The sequence below is a fragment of the Mustela lutreola genome, chromosome 4, assembly GCF_030435805.1.
Source record: "Mustela lutreola isolate mMusLut2 chromosome 4, mMusLut2.pri, whole genome shotgun sequence".
Taxonomy (NCBI): domain Eukaryota; kingdom Metazoa; phylum Chordata; class Mammalia; order Carnivora; family Mustelidae; genus Mustela; species Mustela lutreola.
The window spans coordinates 70521172-70543732 of NC_081293.1; the positions used below are offsets into that span (position 1 = coordinate 70521172).

The 22561-nt window shown below is 38.1% G+C and overlaps 1 protein-coding gene across 1 annotated transcript in view; it reads left to right on the forward strand.

Annotated features, from left to right (window-relative positions):
• Positions 1-22561, forward strand: part of PCDH15 (protocadherin related 15) — a 723362-nt gene that overhangs the window by 205087 nt on the left and 495714 nt on the right. Inside the window, exons 6-7 of the mRNA XM_059172504.1 lie at positions 6970-7089; positions 18730-18840. Of these exons, the coding sequence (XP_059028487.1) occupies positions 6970-7089; positions 18730-18840 (231 nt within the window). The remainder of the gene's footprint in view (positions 1-6969; positions 7090-18729; positions 18841-22561) is intronic.

Genomic DNA, 22561 nt, shown 5'->3' on the forward strand with positions numbered 1-22561 from the left:
TTCCCACTTAGTTCTTCTTTAGAAGAGACTCTCTTTCTATTCTTGACTCCATGAAGTTTCATGTAAATTTTAGAATCAGCTTATAAATTTCCACATCTATTGATAAATTTAAAAAGAATCAAGATCTTTGCATTATTGATAATGCCCTTTTATTGATAAAGTGTATCTTTCCTCTTATTTAGTTGTTTAATAAACAATCAAAATACAGATGTAAAATATTTCTCATAAGTGCTTTAATCCAAATTTAACATTCATAAGCAGGAAACAATTCCAGAGGAGCAGGGATCATCGAGCTCAGGGGAGCTAGAGATGAGACTCAATCCTGTCTCAGTTTCTGGTCGGTTGAGTTTTTAAGCCACACTCATAATGAATTACTATTATTGTTTGTCACGTACAGTCCATCTTCATGATTCACTGATTCTATAATTGCAAGTTTGCCTCCTTGCTCAAATTTATTTATAAGCCCAAATTCAATACTTGCCAAACTTCCATGCTCATTCACAGACATGTGTAGAGGAATGAAAAATTTGAGTCATCCTCTATACACACATCTACCTCAGGCCAAACAAGATGATGCTCTACCATCTTGTTTCATGTCTCTTACTGTAAACAAGTGTACTTTTTCTGCTATCTAGTTAGTGCAACATTGTTTACATCTTTGTACTTTTTGCTGGTGATTTTGCTGCTTAAAATGGCCCCCAGGGGTAGCACTGCAGGTCCATCTAGCTTCCCAATACAAGAAGGCAATATGTACCTTACAGAGAGACTATATGTATTAGGTAAATGTATTCAGGCGTACGTTATAGTGCTGTTGGCTGTGAGCTAAATGGTAGTGAATCCAAAACACATATCAAATAAGGTGTCTTTAAACAGAAGCACACATAAAACAAGGTTATATATTGACTGGTTGATGAAAATGTTGTGACGAGGCTGGGGGGGAACCTAAGCTTGTGTCACCCCTAGCAGTGGGATAACTCCATATTCTCGGTGGAAGTTGTGGTTCAGTATTTAAGTCTGTGCCCATGGTGACTTTTTAGAACATAATCGCCATGGATAATGAGAAGGAATTGTATTTATATGAAACCATAAATAAAATGCTTCTGTGGGAAAATACTACAAGTAAACTTGAAAGTGAGGACAAGTCTTCTCTTTTAGGGGTGCTGTTCATAATTTTTCGGTCAGCTTCACTCACCATGAATCACAGTTAACTGAGAACTGTTCATTTTTTGCATTCACATTATAATTTATCTTCTGCATCTTCTTGAAATAACTGAAATTTCTTGCTTTGATTTTCTTTAATTTTACCATTTGCATGTATCTACATTTTCTGTATTTCCCAATAGCTGTATAAAATCATTTGTGAAAGCAGACATGAACTAAATAAGTAAGTGACCCCCTCAGGCAGCTGCCCACACTGATAATCGTCTCATGCATTAGAATGCCCTTCAGAAAGCCAAAATTATATTTCTGAGACTTGTTGAAATGTTAAAGAACACATAACATGGTCATGTGCATGGCAGATGTGCCCTGAAAACTGTGAATAGTAATGTATAGGGCAGCATGGCTTTATAATATCATATTGAGAAATTCATGAAGCGCCCCCTCTACAGAGAGTAAGTCATGGTGATACATGTATATTTATATTTATTCAGAGTGTGAGTATGTGTGTGCATATGTGTGTGCATGTGTGCACGTGTGTAGTTGCATACATAGGTGTGTGCCTCTGTTCAGTATACCTGTAGTGAAAATGAATGAAATCTGCTTTTTAACACAATTTCTCATGTTTCATCTCCCTTTGCTTGTTTGCATCTAGAATAGGCCATTTCTTTGGGACTTTTTGGTTTATCCAGACCTTCCATATAAAGATAAAATGCTTTATCTTTTTTTTCTTAGCTATTTCTCTTATATTATTTTTCTATCATGTTATGTTAGTCTCCATACAATACGTCATTAGTTTTTGATGTAGTGTTCCATGATACATTGTTTGTGTATAACACCCAGTGCTCCATGCAATCCATGCCCTCCTTAATACCCATCACCAGGTTCCCCCCGCTCCTTTCACCTTGAACCCTCAGGTTGTTTCTCCAAGTCCACAGTCTCTCATGGTTCGCCTCTCCCTCTGATTCCCCCTGCTTCATTTTTCCCTTCCTTCTCCTAATGTCCTCCATGTTACTCCTTATGTTCCACAAGTAAACAAAACCATATGATAATTGACGCTCTCTGCTTGACTTATTTCACTCAGCATAATCTCCTCCAGTCCCCTCCATGTTGATGCAAAATTTGAGTATTCATCCTTTCTGATGGAGGCATAATACTCCAGTGTATATATGGACCACATCTTCTTTATCCATTTGTCTGCCGAGGGGCATCTCAGCTCTTTCCACAGTTTGGCTATTGTGGACATTGCTGCTGTGAACATTGAGGCTCTTATATTAGTTTTAAACATCCCTGAACCTAGCCCTTTTCTGATGGGTCAACCAGGTAAGTGGTAGATCACAGAGAAAGCTGTGCAGCCAGTCACTGACCCAGGTTAGTGCTGCCTTTACCTGTGCACGTCTGCATGGGATGTTTCCGCATTCTGTTAGTGGACACAGTAGGAACAACGTGTGCTAAGATGTTTGGTGTGAACATTCAGCTGTGGAAGACAGCAGCACTCACTTGTCTATGCAAATGCTGAACTCATAATGAGGCATATTTCCTGAGTCCTTTGCTGTCAACAAATAAATACCACATTTTCAAAGTTGGAGGGAAAGTCTTTAATCTAGTTGTTAGTGAAACTATAGTGATTGTTAGTGAAATTATAGTGAATAGAGACAGCACCCAGACTAAATACAATGCTGAGACCTGCTGTTATAATAACCCTTTCCACTTAATTTTCAAGGACCTAAATTCTCCTTTTAAAAAAAGGGCTTAAAATCCTAGTTAGAGATCATGCATGACCTTTATTATGATATCATTACAGAAATGAGAAAATTGATTCTCTTTGTCGACATGAGGAAATTATTTCTCCTTTATTTTCCTTTCAAAGATACTAAGACAATTGACTATGGAATCATATTTCTACTTGTAATTTCAGGGAATAATAAAAACATATATGGGCACATGAATTCTATTGGGGGCAATTATGTGTGGCACCCAAAAAATAAGGTTAAATCCTAATATGAGAGTGATTAAAATTGAAATATTTTTTGGATAAGGTTCAAATTGCATACATGAACAAATGCACAGTAAGTCCTTTCATATGTAATCCAACAACAGTCTTTGTTGGACCTCGTCACTATGTGCACTTTTTCTAAAGGCAACTAAAAATATAATATAGGGTTTGTTTTAAAAGATGAGGTATTAAAATTATATTTCTTTATAAATGTGATTTTTAAATGTAAAAGAAATATGTCTGATGGAGAGGAAAAATATCAATTCATGATAATATATTAAGGCACCTTAACACTCTTAGGTTGCCTTTTGTGAATTTCAAAAATGTTTGGACAACTGGAGAAAAACAGAATTTTTCATGGTTTGGGTCTTTGAATTTGCAACCATGTCTTTGGATTTGCAAATATCACACAGGGAGAAGTAAAATCTTTCAAATCAATTATTCCAACCAAATACGGTTATGCAATATTTGTTTTTAGAAACTTAATCTCAGATAAGACTGGGAAACATAGAAAGTTGTGAGATTTAGAGAATATTATGCTTTATTTTCTCCTTGACTAACAACAGTTCTTATCTTCTAACAACTGCCATTTTATTACTTACTCAAATCAGCAGGGACATTTCATTTGCATTTTGGATTTTGAGACTCAAAGGCGAGATTAGTTGGGTTTTTTTCCTCTACATATATAAATAATACTTCAAACTTTACATCTAGTCAGATTGAATTTATATTATTAAAGCAGCATGTAGAAAAATGTCAGCCTGTCTACATAATTTAAAATTTCCAACAGAAAATAATGTCACTGGGTAATAATATAGCTGTTGAATGTTACACAAATGGTTACATGATCAAGTGAGAAAATCATAAGGTTTTCTCTTGTTTGCTTGTTTTACTTCTGAATATGATGATATGTCATCATGATTCAAGCCCCAGTGTTTCATAATGTACAGGTGAGGCACTACTGATTGTGTTGAAACTTTGCCTTCCTTCAATTAAAAAAGCAAAGAAAAACAAAAGAAAACAAAAAACTTGTTAAGAAAAAAAATTGGTTTTAGTAATAGTGAGTTGATTAAAAATTTTTTTTTGTTCTAACATCTTGTTCTTTTAGGTGCGTATTATAAGGGCTGGCAGAATTAATTAAATAGAGGGCTTGTGATTGTTTTCAGCACACTTTGTGCTTGTCATTCTAAAGCCCTTCTTCCCTGGGGTCCAGCCCACTCACTATCTGAGCACCTCTAGACACTGGCATGTGCTCCCAGATCTTCCAACCTCCTCTTCCTTACCCTTAGTACCTGTGTTGTGCCTTTGGCTTCAGGACTTCAGAATCCCTCCCTACAATGAGTCTAGTACTGTAGGATATGCTGCCTCAATGAGTAGATAGACACCGACACATCGTTTTCAAAATCTGCCCACACCTACTATTCACGTTTTTCTGTTTCATTTTGTCTTTGTTTTGATTCCTTTTGATTTTTTAAAATCAATCCCACAGCACAGTTTTTTTGTTTTGTTTTGTTTTGATAACAAAGACCTTTAAAAAATACCTCATTGGTGGCAGGGGGGCACCTGGGTGGCTCAGTCAGTTAAGCACCCAACTCTTGGTCTCAACTCAGGTCTTGGTCTCAGGTTTCTGAGTTCAACCCTTGTGTTGGGCTCTATGTCAGGTGTGGAGCCTACTTAAAAAAAAACAAAAAACAAAAAACAACAACAACAACAAAAAAAAAACACCTGTGGGGTGCTGTGGTTTTGTTTTATTATAAGGTTACCAATAATTTTATTTTCACACAGGAGACAGAAGATACTTTGAAATCATATGTTAGGTGATGTATAGGTGATAGTCAAATCCAATATATATATTTTGAAGCAGATCTTTTGTTTCCATTGCTATTTCCTTTTTAAACAGTATTTCCTAATTTTTAAATAAGCTTAGTGTTTGACTTTGACTTCACTACAATGGCCCATGTTTCCAAGAGCCTTAATGAAGGGAAAGAGAAATATAGAGGTATTCTTACCACAGAAAATACTTGGTTTTAATAGTTATCTAGAAATAAACCATCATTCAGTTTTAAAATTTGATAATTTAAAAATCAAAGCAAGCTGCATTAGAATGATTTAGATGATTTTTTTTTTTCCAAGAAAGCACAATATCTTTGGGGACTAGGATTACAGTTTTAAAAATGAAAATTGTCAGTTTAGAAGTCTTAGCAGTCTTTCAGTGACCTCACATTTTCACCCAGGGTCTCCATCCATGGTGTCCTGCTGTTCTCCAATGTGCTGTTCAGACCATCTCCTCTCTTCTTTGTGTTCTCTTTGACCTGTGGAAGTCAAAATTTGCCCCGTAGACCTGCCTGCCAGGAAGGCTGACTTTGTAAATGCTCACTACTTTGTATCTATGGCTTGTTTCTTTCATCACACTTGTAATTTTTTTTTCCTTAGATCAGAAGTTGCAAAGTATTGTAGTTACAGGGCCTCATGCATATGCCCATTCAGTCCATAGTTTAATTCTCTAAAATCTAGGCCAATCTAGAACCAAGACATTTCTCATAAAATTAGGATATAAGAAGACTATATTCCATCATGGCAAGAATTTGCTTCGTAGAATGTATTTGATTCTCAGATTGCCCCCAAGCACATCAGGATCGCCTCACTCATTTACTCATTATGTGGTCGATCCCTGTAGAGGTCTGGATTTGTACCCACTGAAAACAGGAATACATGACACAACTCATTTTCTTTATCCATCCTGAAACTATTTCTCCACGAAAGAATGCCATTTAAAAACTAACAAAACATATCTCTAAAATAAAAAAAAAAAAAAGAAAAGAAAAGCCTCTGACGCATAGATGCAGAGAGATTATGTTTATTGATAAAATTTATTTATTCCTGATTTCAATGCAGTGATTAAGGAAGAAAAGTGTTAGATGCAAACACAACAAGAAGGGTACCTTATTCTGATGTGGGATGGAGCATGCTTTGCTGGGGATAGTTTAGGAGAAGGGATGCTGAGTAAGTGGAAATGTAACTCATGAGGAGGGCTCCAGCTAAAGCTTGACTTCTAGAGGCTCTGGATGTAGGAAGACACTGTGCAGGGAATGACCTACTGGTCAAAGAAAATAACAATGACTCTCGGTGGAGAGCAACACTGAATGAAGCTAGATACACAGGCCAAATGCCAAATCATGGTCTTGTGTGCCGTAATAAGTTTTGCCATTGTTTGAATCCCAAAGGAAAAGATCTGGTCGTCTTGCCAACACCCACCACTCAGTGGCCTTCAGCAACTGAGGCAACTTGAGCTCTCTCCCTCCTCCAATGCATAGAGCACCACTGTCTCTGATGTCCCATCCTCAAACTTCCATCGTGTTATTCATGTCTCCTAAGTGGTTTTTGACTTTAAAATAAAGATGCTAACTTCCACATACAATTTAAATTCTAGCTTGTCCATAACTTAATCCATCAAGGTTTTGGGGTTTTTTTGTTGTTGTTGTTTGTTAGTTTGTTTTTAAGGGAGGAACAATAGATGCATTCTCTCCACAGGGGCTGAGATGCTAATGATCATAAATTGGTTCAAATGTGCTTCACACTGAGTTAGGGCCTTCTGTTTTTCACCTAAAGCAAGGACCGTGATGTTGGAAATTTCAGCTTTCACAAGAACTCGTACGGAAGGTTTAGAAGCGTTCTTTAGAAATGCGTCAGGTCTGTGGCCGTAGGCAGCTGCCTGCTCTCCTTTGTGTAATAGAAGGCTGAACTTGTGCTAGAACACTTCTGGTGTGCTGTTGATGGAAGGAGGATTGACGGCTTTTATCTTATTTTATTTGCAGCTCACTCCAGCTGGCACCACGATATTTACAGGATTTTCAGGAGACAATGGAGCTACAGACATAGATGATGGACCAAATGGACAGATAGAATACGTTATCCAGTATAACCCTGATGATCCGGTATGTTAGTATTTACTTGTTATGTGGCATCACCATGAGGAGTAAAAACACTGCTTACCCCAGCAGATCCTTACTATGTTTTTCTGTTACTTGACTCCTTGCACTACATTAGTAGTCATTCAGCTGTTAAAAAATATCTCAAAATCATCATCTTTTAACTAATTGTGTTATACTTTTAAAAAGCACTTTGAAAACTTCTGGGTGGGTTTTGTAGACAAACACTTAAAATGATTTATAGGTACAATATGCCATTTTCATGACATTTCCATTGTGCTTATGGACTCTTAAGCATTCCAAATAAATCATCAGAGGTAGTGTAACTAGTGTGATGTATATGTTTTATGGTGCATGCCAGGTAATACCACACCACCACTGTCCACCAAGGAAGCCTTAGGTAGAGAAGAGAACAAAGCCTTTAGCTGTGCCCTTTTTTTTTTTTTCTTTAAGATTTTATTTATTTATTTATTTATTTGAGAGAGAAAGAGAGAGAGAGAGAAAGCATAGCAGGGGAAAGAGCAGGCAGAAGCAGAGGGAGATATAGACTCCCCGTGGAGCAGGGAGCCGGATGTGGGACTCCATGCCAGGACCCTAGATCATGACCTGAGCTGAAGGCAGACACTCACTAACTGAGCCCCACCTTTTTTTTTTTTTTTTTTAGATTATTTATTTTTGATTAGAACATAGGATTCCTTTTTTTTTTTTTTTTAAGGCTGTGATATTATTTCTTTCAGTATATTACATTACCTATCACACTACTAAGATCAAAATGGTTTTGTTGCAGCCTGAGCAAGAAGCCCTCCCTTCCTCCTTCCCCCAGAAAGCTTCTCAGGGTGCCATTGATGCCCCAAAGCATTCTTTTGAAATCAGTTCTTTAGTGAATTTTCTTTTTTCTTTTTCTTTTTCTTCCCCTCAGACAACGCTTTATTGAGAAAACATTAACCATAAGTTCATTTGATTTTCATTTCTTTTCTTTTCTTTTCTTTTTTTTTTTAGAATATAATGTATTATTTGCTGCAGGGGTACAGATCTGTGAATCCTCAGGCTTACACACTTCACAGCACTCACCATAACACATACCCTCCCCAATGTCTATAACCCAGCCACCCGCTCTGTACCCTCCTCCCCCAGCAGCCCTCAGTTTGTTTTGTGAGATTAAGAGTCTCTTATGATTTCTCTCCCTCCCAATCCCATCTTGTTTCATTTTTTCCTTCCCAACCTCCCAAGCCCACTGTATATGTGTGTGTGTGTGTGTGTGTGTGTGTCTGTGTGTGTGTCTGTGTGTGTCTGTGTATATACCATATCTTCTTTAGCCATTTATCTGCTGATGGACACCTAGGTTCTTTCCATAGCTTGGCTATTGCAAACATTGCTGCTATAAACATTCGGGTGCATGTGCCCCTTCAGATCACTACATTTGTAATGGATTATTTGTTCTTTGGGTGTTGAGTTTGATAAGTTCTTTATAGATTTTGGATACTAGTACTTTATCTGTTATGTCATTTACAAATATCTTATAAGAACATACTATGAGCAACTATATACTAGCAAATTTGATGGTCTGACAGAAATGGGTGCATTCTTAGAGATGTATTAACTATCAAAATGGAACAAGGAAGAAATAGAAAACCTGAACAGACCCATATCCACTAAGGAAATTGAAGCAGTCATCAAAGATCTCCCAACAAACAAGAACCCAGGGTCAGAGGGCTTCCCAGGGGAATTCTACCAAACATTAAAAAAAGAATTAACACCTATTCTCTTGAAACTGTTCCAAAACATAGAAATGGAAGGAAAACTTCCAAACTCATTTTCTGAGACCAGCATTACCTTGATCCCAAAACCAAAGATCCCATCAAAAAAGAGAATTACAGAACAATATCCTTAATGAACGCAGATGCGAAAATTCTCACCAAAATACTTGCCAATAGGATCCAAAGTACATTAAAAGGATTATTCAACAACCAAGTGGGATTTATCCCAGGACTGCAAGGTTGGTTCAACCTCTGCAAATCAATCAATGTGATACACCTACAACACATTAATAAAAGAAGGAGCAAGAACCATATGATACTCTCAATAGATGCTGAAAAAACATTTGACAAAGTACAGCATCCTTTTCTGATAAAAACTCTTCAAAGTGTAGGGATAGAGGGTACATACTCCAATATCATCAAAGCCATCTACGAAAAGCACACAGCAAGTATCATTCTCAATGGAGGAAAACTGAGAGCTTTTCCGCTAAGTTCAGGAACACAGCAGGAATGTCCATTATCACCACTGCTATTCAACATACTACTAGAAGTCCTAGCCTCAGCAATAAGACAACAAAAAGAAATTAAAGGCATCCAAATCAGCAAAAAAGAAGTCAAACTCTCACTCTTTGCAGATGATATGATACATTATGTGGAAAACGTAAAAGACTCACTCCAAAATGTAGAACTTGTACAGGAATTCAGTAAAGTGTCAGAATATAAAATCAATGCATAGAAATCAGTTGCATTTCTATACACCAACAGCAAGACAGAAGAAAGAGAAATTAAGGAGTCAATCCCATTTACAATTGCACCCAAAACTGTAAGATACCTAGGAATAAACCTAATCAAAGAGGCAAAGAATCTGTACTCAGAAAACTATAAAGTACTTATGAAAGAAATGGAGGAAGACACAAAGAAATGGGAAAATGTTCCATGCTCATGGACTGGAAAATAAGTATTATGAAAATATCTATGCCACCTAAAGCAATCTACACGTTTAATGCAATCCCTATCAAAATCCCATCAATTTTTCTTCAAAGAAATGAAACAAATAATTCTAAAATTTATATGGAACCAGAAAAGACCTTGAATAGCCAGAGGAATATTGAAAAAGAAAACCAAAGTTGGTGACATCAAAATTCCAGATTTCAAGCTCTATTACAAAGTTGTCATCATCAAAACAGTATGGTACTGGCACAAAAACAGACGCATAGGTCAATGGAACAGAATAGAGAGCCCAGAAATAGACCCTCAACTCTATGGTCAACTAATCTTTGACAAAGCAGGAAAGAATGTTCAATGGAAAAATCACAGTCTCTTTAACAAATGATGTTGGGAAAACTGGACAGCCACATGCAGAAAAATGAAACTGGACCATTTCCTTACATGAAAATAGACTCAAAATGGATGAAGGACTTCATGGTGAGAAAGAAATCCGTCAAAATCCTTGAGGAGAACACAGGCAGCAACCTCTTCGATCTCAGCTGCAGCAAATTCTTCCCAGAAATAGTGCCCAAGGCAAGGGACGCAAGGGCAAAAATGAACTATTGGGACTTCATCAAGCTCAAAAGCTTTTGCAGAGCAAAGGAAACAGTTAACAAAATCAAAAGACAACTGGCAGAATGGGAGAAGATATTGACAAATGACATATGAGATAAAGGGCTAGTATCCAAAATCCTCAAATAGCTTATCAAACTCAACATGCAAAGAATGAATAATCCAATCAAGAAATGGTTAGAGGGGCGCCTGGGTGGCTCAGTGGGTTAAGCCACTGCCTTCGGCTCAAGTCATGATCTCAGGGTCCTGGGATCGAGTCCCGCATCGGGCTCTCTGCTCGGCAGGGAGCCTGCTTCCTCCTCTCTCTCTCTGCCTACTTGTGATCTCTCTCTCTCTGTCGAATAAATAAATAAAATCTTTAAAAAAAAAAAAAAGAAAGAAGAAATGGTTAGAGGACATGAACAGTCATTTCTGTAAAGAAGACATCCAGATGGCCAGAAGACACATGAAAAAGTGCTCCATATCACTCGGCATCAGGGAAATACAAATCAAAACCTCAATGAGATACCTCCTCACACCAGTCAGAATGGCTAAAATCAACAAGTCAGGAAATGACAGATGCTGGTGTGGAAAAGGGCCTCCTTTTTTTATTGCACCTCGTTAATGGCTTTTTTTTATTTCATCTTGATGGATTTTAGTTCTTTTATTTCTCCAGAATGGGCTTTTTTTTTCTCTAGACAGGGTTTATTTAATATCTTCCCTGCCTTTTTCAAGCCTGGCTAACACGTTAAGAATCATCATTCTGAACTCTAGATCTAACATATTACCAATGTCTGTATTGATTAGGTCCCTAGCTTTCAGTACTGCCTCTTGTTCTTTTTTTCTGTGGTAAGTTTTTCTGCCTTATCATTTTATCCAGGTAAGAATGTATGAATAAGAGCATAAAATACTAAAAGGGTGGCAAAGGCCCCAGAAAGTAAATGCTAACCAAATCAGAAGAGACCCCAAATTGGAAGGAGAAGGTAGGGGGTAAAAAGAAATTTTAAAATTTTTTTTAAAAATTAAAATATATATATATTTATATATAATTAAAGTATATATATATTAAAAGTGTATCTTTTAAAAAAAAATATATATATATATTAGACTGGTGAATAGAACAGAGCACCAACTTGATTCGGGGAGTATTTTCATCTTTTAGAAGAAACTACCTCCCAAAAGTTTAAAGAAAGAAAATTTTATATATATACAAATATAAGAGTAAACATGATGCAGGGATGGAATATGACTATAAAGCTGAAAATTAAAAAATTAAAATTCTAAGAATAGAATTGATAAGATAAATTGGTTGGAAAAAGAAAGAAAGTGGAGAGAATGTGCTCAGAGTGGAGAGTAGAACAAAGCCCTCTGCTAGATTTAGGGTATATTTTGATCTATAAGAAGAAATTGTATCTTAAGATTTTTTTAGAAGAAATAACCCTATATACAAAAAATTCAGTTAGATATACAAATTAGTATACTAAAATTAAAGTTAGATACAATGAAAGATAAAATATGACTATAATAATGAAGGTTTAAAAAGATTTTTTTAGAAAGGTATTTTTAAGATAAACTAGTTAAAAAGCGTTAAAAGGGGAAAAAGGAAAAGTTTAAAAAAATTAGAATAAGAAAAATATAAAATTTAAAAAATTTAATTACTTCACGAGACTAAAGAATCTTGGGGAGAAAGCCATGAATTCCATGCCTTGCTTTCCCCTCCTCTGGAATTCCTCTATTCTCCATGATTAGTGAGCTTGGTCTTGACTGGATATTCATGCTGATCTTCTGGGATGAGGCCTGTTCCTAGGATTCTTAAATGTGTTTGCCTGAGGTGGAATTGCACCACCCTTGCCAGGGGCCAGGCCAAGTAATCTGCTCAGGCTCGCTCTTAGGAGCTTTTGTTCCCTGAATGCTTTTCATAGAGCTCTGGAGGACGGGAATGAAAATGGCGGCCTCCCAGTCTCCAGCCTGGAGGAGCCAAGAGCTCAGGACCCCGCTCCTCAGTGTGCCCTTGGAGAAAAACAGTCAGTCCCTCCCAACTCCCTGGTCTCTGGCCACACTCCGAGCTAACCCTGCCTGTGACCCAGCATTTCTGTCTCTGGTGCACAACCCTGTTTGGAGTCTGAAACCCAGCAGATTCCTGTTGCACACTCCCAGAGGAGGAAGGTGAGTCTCCACGGATCTGCCACTTGTGGGTCTCTGCTCAAAGAGCAGTATCTTGACTGTGCCATGGATGATGGTTTAAGGTAACCCTGAGCTAATAGCCCCCTGCTCAGCTCCTTCTCTGCAGCCAGCTTCCCCACTCCTATATCTGCGAGCTTTGCTACACTCAGACACCCCTGGTTTTCTGTGAAGCCACAGGTGCTGAGACCACACTGTCGTCCTGAGCCCGCAAGGGCTCCACCCCTGCTTCATCTCTGGAGCAATGAGCCTCAGTGGAACAGACTTCTAAAACTTCGGTTTTTGTGCTCTGCTGCTCCACTGTTTGCCAAGAGCTGGCCCCTGCCACCGCAGTCTGTCTTCCCATATATCTGCTTGGATTCACCTCTCCACATGTCCTACCTTTCAGAAAGTGGTCAATTTTTTGTTTCTAGAATTGCTGCTCTTCTTCTTTTTGATCTCCTCTTGGGTTTGTAGGTGTTCAGAATGGTTTGATATTTATCTAACTGAACTCCTGCGACCAGATGTCATCTTAGTCTGCTACTCCTCTGCCATTTTGATTCTCCCTCTTAAGTGAATTTTCTAAGTGAATACTCCTCTTATATGTTTCATATAAGGAAAATAGAAAGAGGTGAAGCTAATAGTCTGTATTTTTTTTTAATTATGTGTTTGTTATATAAGCTTTAAACAAAGAAACATAAACATTTAGCTTGCAGAGACTGAGAAGGGCCTATAGGAACCACCTCACACACATAGTGTGAGAACTAAGTGAATTGTGAATGTTCTCATCTTCTTCTGGCAGATCAGTTCATGAGAGGGAGAGAATTTGTCTCAGGAGAGTGGCTGGCTGGTGTGAGCAGGGCCTCCGAGCTGTAGACTCAAGAGTCTTTCTAGAGCACACGGGCTCCTCTTGTTCTCCGCTGTGTTCTAATAAAACAGTTCAGTTTTTATGGTAAAATTTTCGAAATAGGGAACAAAAATGAAAAGGGAAAAGAAAAGCCCCTGGACACAGCAGAACCTATGAAGGATTTGGAGATGTTTTTGTTGGTTCTATGTGTCTTTTCCCCTAAGTGTGTTCCCACGTGCTTGTAGGTAGAGACAGTGGAGAAAAGGAAAAAATTAAAAATAAAAGAAAGAAAAAGAAAAGACAGGGAAGTAAGAGGATATGACAGAAAAGGACCATAAATAGAAAGGGTTGCTCAAGAAATTGAGTGAAAAAGATCAAAGAAGGAGCAGAAGACAAAACGACAAGAGAAATACTTTTCCTTAAAAGCAGAAACAGACGGCTGACCGCACATTTGATTTCTGGACTTTCTTCCTTAATCCTTATTTTTTAAAAGAATTCATTGTCTATGCATCCCATGTTTCTAGCTTACATTTTATGAAGGTTGTTTCCTAATTTTTACTCTTCAATCTATAAAAATGAAACTCCCAGCAACTATAGAACAGCCTGGCCATGTATTTTAGGGAAACATTTATTGCCTTTCCCTAAAAACCAACCTATCCAAGCTATAGATGTAGTGTGAGATAAACATGCATTACTTAGGAACGATCTTTTAGAAGTTTTATGAGGCTGGAAATCCTTGTCACCTGTGCAGGAATTCCTTCTGAAGGCTTCCTCCTTTCAGGGATTTGTGGACTAGGCATGAAACATAATATGTGCCTTTACTGCCTAGAGACTGGAGAAGCTGATCGGCCACATGTAGTTTCCAAATTACAGAAAAAGAAAAATGTGCTCTAGCAAGCTAGCAGTTCTGTGAAATAAGTAATGACATCCTCTGGGCATGTGCCTAATTCAATGAGGCAAAAGATAAGGCACCACGAGAGCACCTAACTTGGGGTTTATTGCAGGGAGAGGGGAGCCTGCCCAAGCCACATCCTTGCAGAGAGAACCCATCTTTAGCCATTGTGGAAATTTCCTGTAAACCTCAGTTACCTACTGATGTTTGTTCCTGCCACTATTCAGTTGCTAGTAACTATGCTTCTATTAATAACACTATAATATTCACCTACTAACTTCTTAATTTCAAAATGACATTGTGTGGGGGGCAAACATATTTAACCTGAAAATGTGGCCACCTCTGGCATCTATCACCACAATTAGGATTTCTTTCAAATGAGTCCCACAGTGTATGGATGGGTGAAATTGCAGATTGATCTGTTCTACTTAAAAATCTCAGGATGTTTGTTTCTTTTTGCTTGTTTGTTTTCCAACTGATGCTGCATTATTCATTAGCAGGAATCACAAATTAATGACCTTGATTTCCATTCCACTAAAGACATTTTGTTTGGCCACAGATTAATTTAAATACTTTATTTGTATTTACATACTTGAGAGAGAGACAGAGCCTAAGCAAGAGGGGCAGAGAGAGAAGGAGGGAGGGAATCTAAAGTAGACTCCATGCTGAGCACAGAACCCAACGTTGGGTTCAGTCTCCTGACCTGTGCCAAAATCAAGAGTCAGACGTTTAACCAACTGAGCCACCAAGGTGCCTTTGGCCACAAATTAATTTAAATCACTTTGAGATGATATCTCAAAAAAATCATGAAATTTCACACTCACATCTAGATTTCCCCTCTATCTTAAGAAATGGAAATATGGCGACTTGGGTCCTGATTTCCAAATAAACCTGTCTAATGTACCTAGTGTTTTTGTTGCTGTTGTTAATTTTTTTGTTTTTGTTTTTTCAGCTGGTATAATCCTCACATCTAAGTGTACCACATGTTTAGACTTTGCCTGTCTTTGCTGAGTTTTCCTGTGCTCTCACCTTCAGTGAGCATATTATTTACATCTCTGAGCACAGTGTTCAAACAGCTGCTTTAAAAATCCCTCTTTGCTTGTCCTATCATTGGTCTTCCCTGATTTCCACTCCTGAAATGGAATCTCATTTCCTGGTTCATCATGGGTCCGGTTGTTTTAAACTCCCTCCTGGACCTTGTGAAGGTTATGTTGTGGAGACACTCTTACTTCTATTATATTCCTCAGAGAAGATTGGTCTATATGTTTGTTTTTAATGTACCAGACAACATTGTTGAGCTTACATTAAAAACCCTTGGGTGCAGCTTGAATCTCAGTTCCGTATACTTTCTTAGTGAACCTTTTCTAGTCTGCTTCATATAAGTGCGCTCTAGAGGTCATTTACAGACTTGGACACAGCTTACACATGACATTCATTCTCTCCCTTCCTGGCTTTGTCCTTTCTCCAGCCCCCTGTCAGCCTCCATCAGCATGGGCTGTCCCATAGTCTATCCCCTGACTCTTCAACCCAGATCTGTTTTCTATCAGAATTTTGACAGCCCCTTGAGGAGCTAACTAATGCCAAATAGCCAACTTAGCCACGTCATCTCTTTTTTCAAGTGTGTGATATTTGCTTGGGTTATCTCTCTCAGGGTGCCTGGTAGTTTTTTTTGTTGTTGTTGTTGTTGTTTGTTTGTTTGTTTGTTTTGCATTTTTTCCAGAGTTTATAGGTTATGCATGGAAAGACCAAGTCAAGTAGGAGATCATCAACCATATAAAAGCAGAACAATTATTTCACAATCAGTTCCTTTCTTCAGGATATCTTTAGAAGACTAATATGCATACTTCTTTTTCCTTCTGAGCCATTCTGGCTCTCCTGAGTATTAGGCAGCAGCAACAATGATATAACCATTTCAAAATTTTAACAACAACAGAAGTACAGCATTCATTTCATCGATGGCTGGGGATCTTCAGTGATGAGCTATCAGCTCATTAGCCTCTGGCACTACTCTAAAACCAGAAACACTGACATTTCAAATCTGTATCAGGCTGTTTGCTCCTTAAGGAAAGGAGAATTGGAGAAACTGTTGAAATGTTGTCTATTTATCTCTGTATTTTAAAAAAGAGGATAACTTTCTAATAAGAACATATATGAGTATTTCCTCATGTCTGTGTGTTCCAAAATATCAGAGAACTAAAAATATAGTATCACTTGAAATTATTATGTTGAAGACTTGGCAAATGTAGCAGATGTCATTGCCTTTACTATATGCCATCACTGATCCTCAAGACAAGTTTTGGGGTTAACATGATGGGTTAGTTATCTATTTTTAATTTTTTTTTTAAGTTTTATTTATTTATTTGACAGAGAAAGAGAGATCACAAGCAGGCAGGGAGGCAGGCAGAGAGAAAGGAGGGGAAGCAGGCTCCCCACTGAGCAGGGAACCCAATGTGGGGCTCAATCTTAGGACCTTGAGATCATGACCTGAGCCGAAGGCAGAGACTTTACCCACTGAGCCACCCAGTAGCCCCATTAGTTACCCATTATTACCACGTAATAATCCATCACAAATTTAGCATCTTAAAACAAAACACACTGATTTTCACAGTTTCGGTGACTTCAGAGCCTAGACTCAGCTTGGCTCTCACAAGGTGGCAATCTGGGTATTGAGCAGATTAGTTCTCCTACAGAGAACTCAACTAAGGAAGAATTTCCTTCCAGTTAAACTCAGACTGCTGTCAGCATTCATTTCTTTATGATTTTAAGACAGAAGGTGTTGGCTTCTCGCTGACTGTTGGCCAGAAGCTGCTCCCAGCTCTGACAGGCTGCACTGAGTTCCTTGGCTGTATATCCCCTGAGTTCTGCAAGGAGGGTGCCCAGACCCAGTCTGTTTGCAAGATGGAGTTGTCCATGACACAGTGCAGACACAAGACAGTTCATCACCTATGTTGTATCCTGTTGGTTAGAAGCAAATCACAGCCCCTGCCACACTCAAGGGGAGGTTTTACATGAAGCCAGGAGATGCCTGTGGGGGGGATGATGTGGGGATGTACAGGGCTCCCTCAGGATTCTGTTACACCCACTCTTCCCTTCAACATTATTGTCATCATTTTTGAATGTCATATAAACAGATACTTTGAATAGTGTTTTTTAACAAACTTACACTAAAGAAAGGGGATGAAGTTTCTATTCTAGTCTTAATACAGGGTAAATTGAACATGATCACTTAAACTATATATTAGCATCTTTGTTACCCTACTTGTATTTCCTTTATGATGTGGAAGAACATTTATATTACATGTGGAATAGAGAAAAATCAGGCATTTGTACTAACCAAAATCATAAAATTTTAATTACCAATGTTGCAGACTCATCACTAAAACAAAGCACACTTTTATTTAACCCATGAGCAAAATCCAAATAGTTAAAATTGAGCTTTCTTTTCTTTTTCTTCTTCTTTTTTTCTTGTTTTTTTTTTTCCTTCTCTTTACTTTTGCCATCATTTTCATTGATTTTTTTCTAAAATAAGGAACGAGTTTAGGGATGAATAGCAGCTGAGCTGATTGACTACATTTAAAACAAAATCATTTATGCTGGTTTCTATATAATTTTTATTTTTTATAAACATATTTTTATCCCCAGGGGTACAGGTCTGTGAATCACCAGGTTTACACACTTCATGCTGGTTTCTAAAACATTCTGGATCTTTCTCTCTTTGGAGCTATGCCAGAAGTGCACTTTTTTGGGGGGGAGGGCTGGTGGTGGAAGAATGACCTGCCCTGGATAATGAGCTGTGAGTACCAAGTACAAAATCGTCCATCTCCTCCCCTTGCCCTCCTCTCCCCCTCCCCCGACACCAATGTTGAAAAAGGGTATTACATAGAAATCACAAATTGTGATGTTTGAACCTTTCATGATAAAATACATGGTGGTAACAGGGAAATTTTCCAGATACCTGAACTTTGATTTAGAAGTACCCCAGGGCTATTCAAGGGTAACCCTAAAAAGATACAAAAAAACTGTCCTGAGAAACAAGTTTTGTGGTTATTATCAAAATAACTGGTGAAAACCCCATTGATCAACATGCAGAGTTTTTAAAAACGACGAGAGTATCAGGGCACCTGGATGAGTGAGTCAGTCAGTAGTTAAGCAGCGGACTCTTGGTTTCAGTTCAGGTTATGATCTCTGCGTCCTGGGATAGAGCTGTAGTTGCTTCTGTGCTCCAGGGAAGTTGGCTGGAGGGTCTCTGTCTCTGCCCCTCCGCCATTCTTTCTCTCTCCCTCAGAAAAATAAATTCACCTTTAAAAAATGGTGAGAATGAATCTTATAGGCAATATTCTCAGATGATAAACACGCTCTCTGTAAATTTCAACAGACTAAGTTGCAACATTGCTTTCTCTAATTCATCTTATATTCAAAGGAGTTGATTCTTGATCTTTCCCAATTTGCAGACATCCAATGACACCTTCGAAATTCCCCTCATGTTGTCTGGAAACGTGGTGTTAAGGAAGAGACTCAACTATGAAGATAAGACCCGGTATTTTGTCATCATCCAAGCTAATGTGAGTATTCAGTCTCCCTAGCTTCCCTCTGGGGAACTTATGAAGCAAAGAACTAACCCCAGAATGTACAATTGCTTTCAGAGTGCTTGGTGTAAATTATGGCCTCACAGGGTAGGCTGCCCACAGCATAATGTGTATGTTATATTCTTCGAGATAAGGAATGGGATGGAAGGGGGCAGGAGAATGGTTTCTACTCACTGTTTCCTTCCCTCTGAATCACTCACACCCACTCTTCAATACTTTGCCTTCAGCTCACAGGGAAATATTTTCTCAAAGTGTGATGCATGGAGCATCAGCAGCAGAATCACCTTGGGAGGATATTAAACAGGCAGATTCTCTGGACCCAACCTCAGACCCTCTGAGTAAAATTTTTAAAGGGTAGAAGTGGAATGCCTGCATGTTTATTAACTCCCCCAGGGGATTCCAGAGTGCACCAAAGGAAGAGAAAAACTGATCAGCAATCATTTCCCCCATGGCTTCCATTTCATTTCACTATTGGTGTCAGCTTCTAGGACCATAACCAGGAATGTATGCACCGCAGGAATGGAACATCAGAAAAATAGTTGCTTACCTAACATGGACTTTTATTATGGTTTTAACAAAATCCCTAGATTCATGTAGATCAAGTGCTGGTTTGACAGCTGACGTATATCACAAAGGACTCTGCTTACTTCTCCCCTTACGTTGTACCCTTTCTGAAGTCTGGTTATTTTTCCAATGCAATATTTGTCAGATCCTAGTGAATACCACATCCATAAGCATCATAACTGCATTTCAAGTCTGAGGGTAAGCAGGGGGAAAGGGGGCAAAACTAGGACTCTTCTTCTTCCTTGTCCATGAGGAAACTTGTCCCAAGTCCTCTCCCCTTCTAGCCTGGGATCCCAGGAGGCAGAATAGAGAGATTGAAGGAGACTGTATGTAGCAAAGGGAAGTGAGGTAATCACTTCTGGATTATACCAAGTCCTGGGCGTCTCCTGGAGCTGGACAGGGAGGAGCAGGAGAAGGGGAATAAGAGTTTGTTAACAAGAAGAACAGAACGAGGCTGGTTTTTCAGCCAACAACTGATACTGGCTGGCTACACATGGCTTCTGATATTGACAAAAGTCCATAATAAGTGACAGGATCACGTTCTGAAAAGGTTATTAGACTCTGCAGCCAGCCTGTGTCTTTAAGGATGCCTAGGCATTGTCATCCTACTCACATAGCAGAACAGAAAGACAGCAGAGAGGGGCAAAAGGAAAGCATCCCCCATCAGCTCTTCTGAACAAGTTTGTATGCAACAAGGCATCACTCAGTGGATGGCCATTTTTGCCCTAAAGATATTTTGCCAGTAAGGGCGGGGTGGACTTTGTATGTGTATATTCATATTTAAATACATGATTTATATCTATATATTTATATTAATATTGCTTTATATATTCATAAAACATAAATACATTTACACATATAAAATATATTTATTTTATATAACATATATTATGTATAATTCATCTGTTATATATAGTAGGTAGGTAGTAGATACAGATATATAGAATTTTTGAAGCCAAATTTCTGGATTTATATTCAAAATTCTCCAGTTGGTTGTTTTTTGATTCATTGTCTTGGCATCCAAGGGTAGAGACTAAAGCTGAAACGGCAGATATAAGAAAAAGTAAAATCAACTGGCCTCTCAGTAGAATCAGTAGGTATGAGTTCCTCAAAACCCTGAAATATTTCTTTTTAAATATTATTTCCATGTGAGTGAAAATGAGAAGAAAAAATATAGTTTCCCTTGCCTGACTCAGAATCTCTAATAAAATGTAAGAAAGAGTAAGATTGCTCTAGAATGTATTTGAAAATTTGTTTTTATTGTGCTATTTAAAATGAGTTGTTTTTTTTTTTTTTTTTTTTTTTTTTTAAGAAACACAAGCTAAACATCTGAGTTGCTATTTAATTTAAAATATTTATAAAGACATCTGGAACAATTTGCATGAAATTTTCTAGACTGCCCATAAGTGCAAGAGGGAGTGTTAATTTTTTAGCATTTCAGGGATAAAATTATGAGATAGAAGGTTATGCATGACTCATCAAAAGGAAAGAATGGAATTGGTAAGAAATTAAAGAAAAGGTTAATTTATCTGTAACAATTTTTACCAGAAACATAAATCATAGAGTATAGAATATGGATGTTAAATATAAGAGATTAGAAGCATTTTGGTGTTTTTAAAAATTTTCAGAGCTATATCCTTTTAATGGTTTTAGGACATACCAAAATTAGGATGCATTATAATTTATCCAAATATACTACCTCTTTTTTGTTTGTTTGTTTTGCATTTTGGCTTGGGAAGATACCCACTCTCATGACTCTTGTGAGAGGTAGTGAGTACAAACAATATTGTGGCAAAAGCATGAATTTTAGAACCACATTGCCTGGATTTAAATTCCAGTGCTGCCATTGACTAGCTTTGTGACTTTGGGCATGTGCTACTTATGTACGGCACTTTAGTGTTTGAAAATGGATAAATGAGGGGCACCTGGGTGGCTCAGTGTGTTAAGCATCTAACTCTTGATTTTAGCTCAGGTCATGATCTCAGGGTTGTGAGAATGAGCCCTGTGTCAGAGGCTGTGCTTAGCAGGGAGTCTGCTTGAGATTCTCTTTCTCTCCTTCTGCCCCTCGCCCTGCACACACACACACACTCTCTCTCTCTCTCTCTCTCTCTCTCAAATAAATAAATATTTAAAAATTGGTAATTTAATAATGGAATTTTTATGAGAAAATATACATATGTATACATGTATAGGTAGGGCTTTTAATCTTACTAAATAATGCCATATTATTTTCCAAAGTATTACAGCACATCACTCCCTCATAAATGGGAAAGAACCCCTCGTTGTCTCTACATCTTAGATACATAATTTACTTAAAACTGGGGATTGTTGGTCCTGAAAAGCTGAATCATCCTTGCTTGAGCACCGGTTGTGGGTCTTCCTCCCAGCTCTGAGTTCAGGGACCTTACCTTTGTGTCCTTGGTATTAGAGCCTAAAGATGAAAAGTGACAAGTGCTACACATCAGAGCTTCTTCTCTCAGAGAGATGGTTGCTAAACTTGGACAGCTTCATATATACCAACATCTATGTCAGGGAGCAAGAATCCCTGTCCTCTCAGAGGTCCTTTGAGCTGGACAAAGGACCAAATTGACACGAGACAGATTCACGGGAGAAAATAAAATGTAATAGGTGTACCCTATGGGGAATCCACGTAGACATGGGGATTCCAAAGACAGGCTGGATGAGGACTCTGTGTCATCCTGAACTAGAGAGAAGGGTGTGGAGGTCTGGGACTTCAGAGGAAAGGGGTGTACTTCACACGGTCATAAGTAAAGCATATGTCTGATAATGAGATGTTTGCCCTACCATACAGATGGGTCACTCGGATAAAATCGATCTCCATTAATAACCTTTATTCTGGGAAAGACCCCAATTTAAATTCTTCTGTGTGGTTAAGAGAAGGACAAAATTTATCTTGAGCCTGTAGTCTCAGGTGCCTTCAGCTCAAAATATGGCAAAGTTGCACGTTTAGTGGGGAGGTTGTCCTGAACCCCTATATCTGTATAATTTATACTTCTATATTTACATAGAATCATAAAATCCATAGATCATTACATGTTTTTAATTACATTTTTATGTTCTTTGGGGGTTTTTTGTTGTTATTTTGTCAGTAGTGTGTAAATCGATGTGTAGT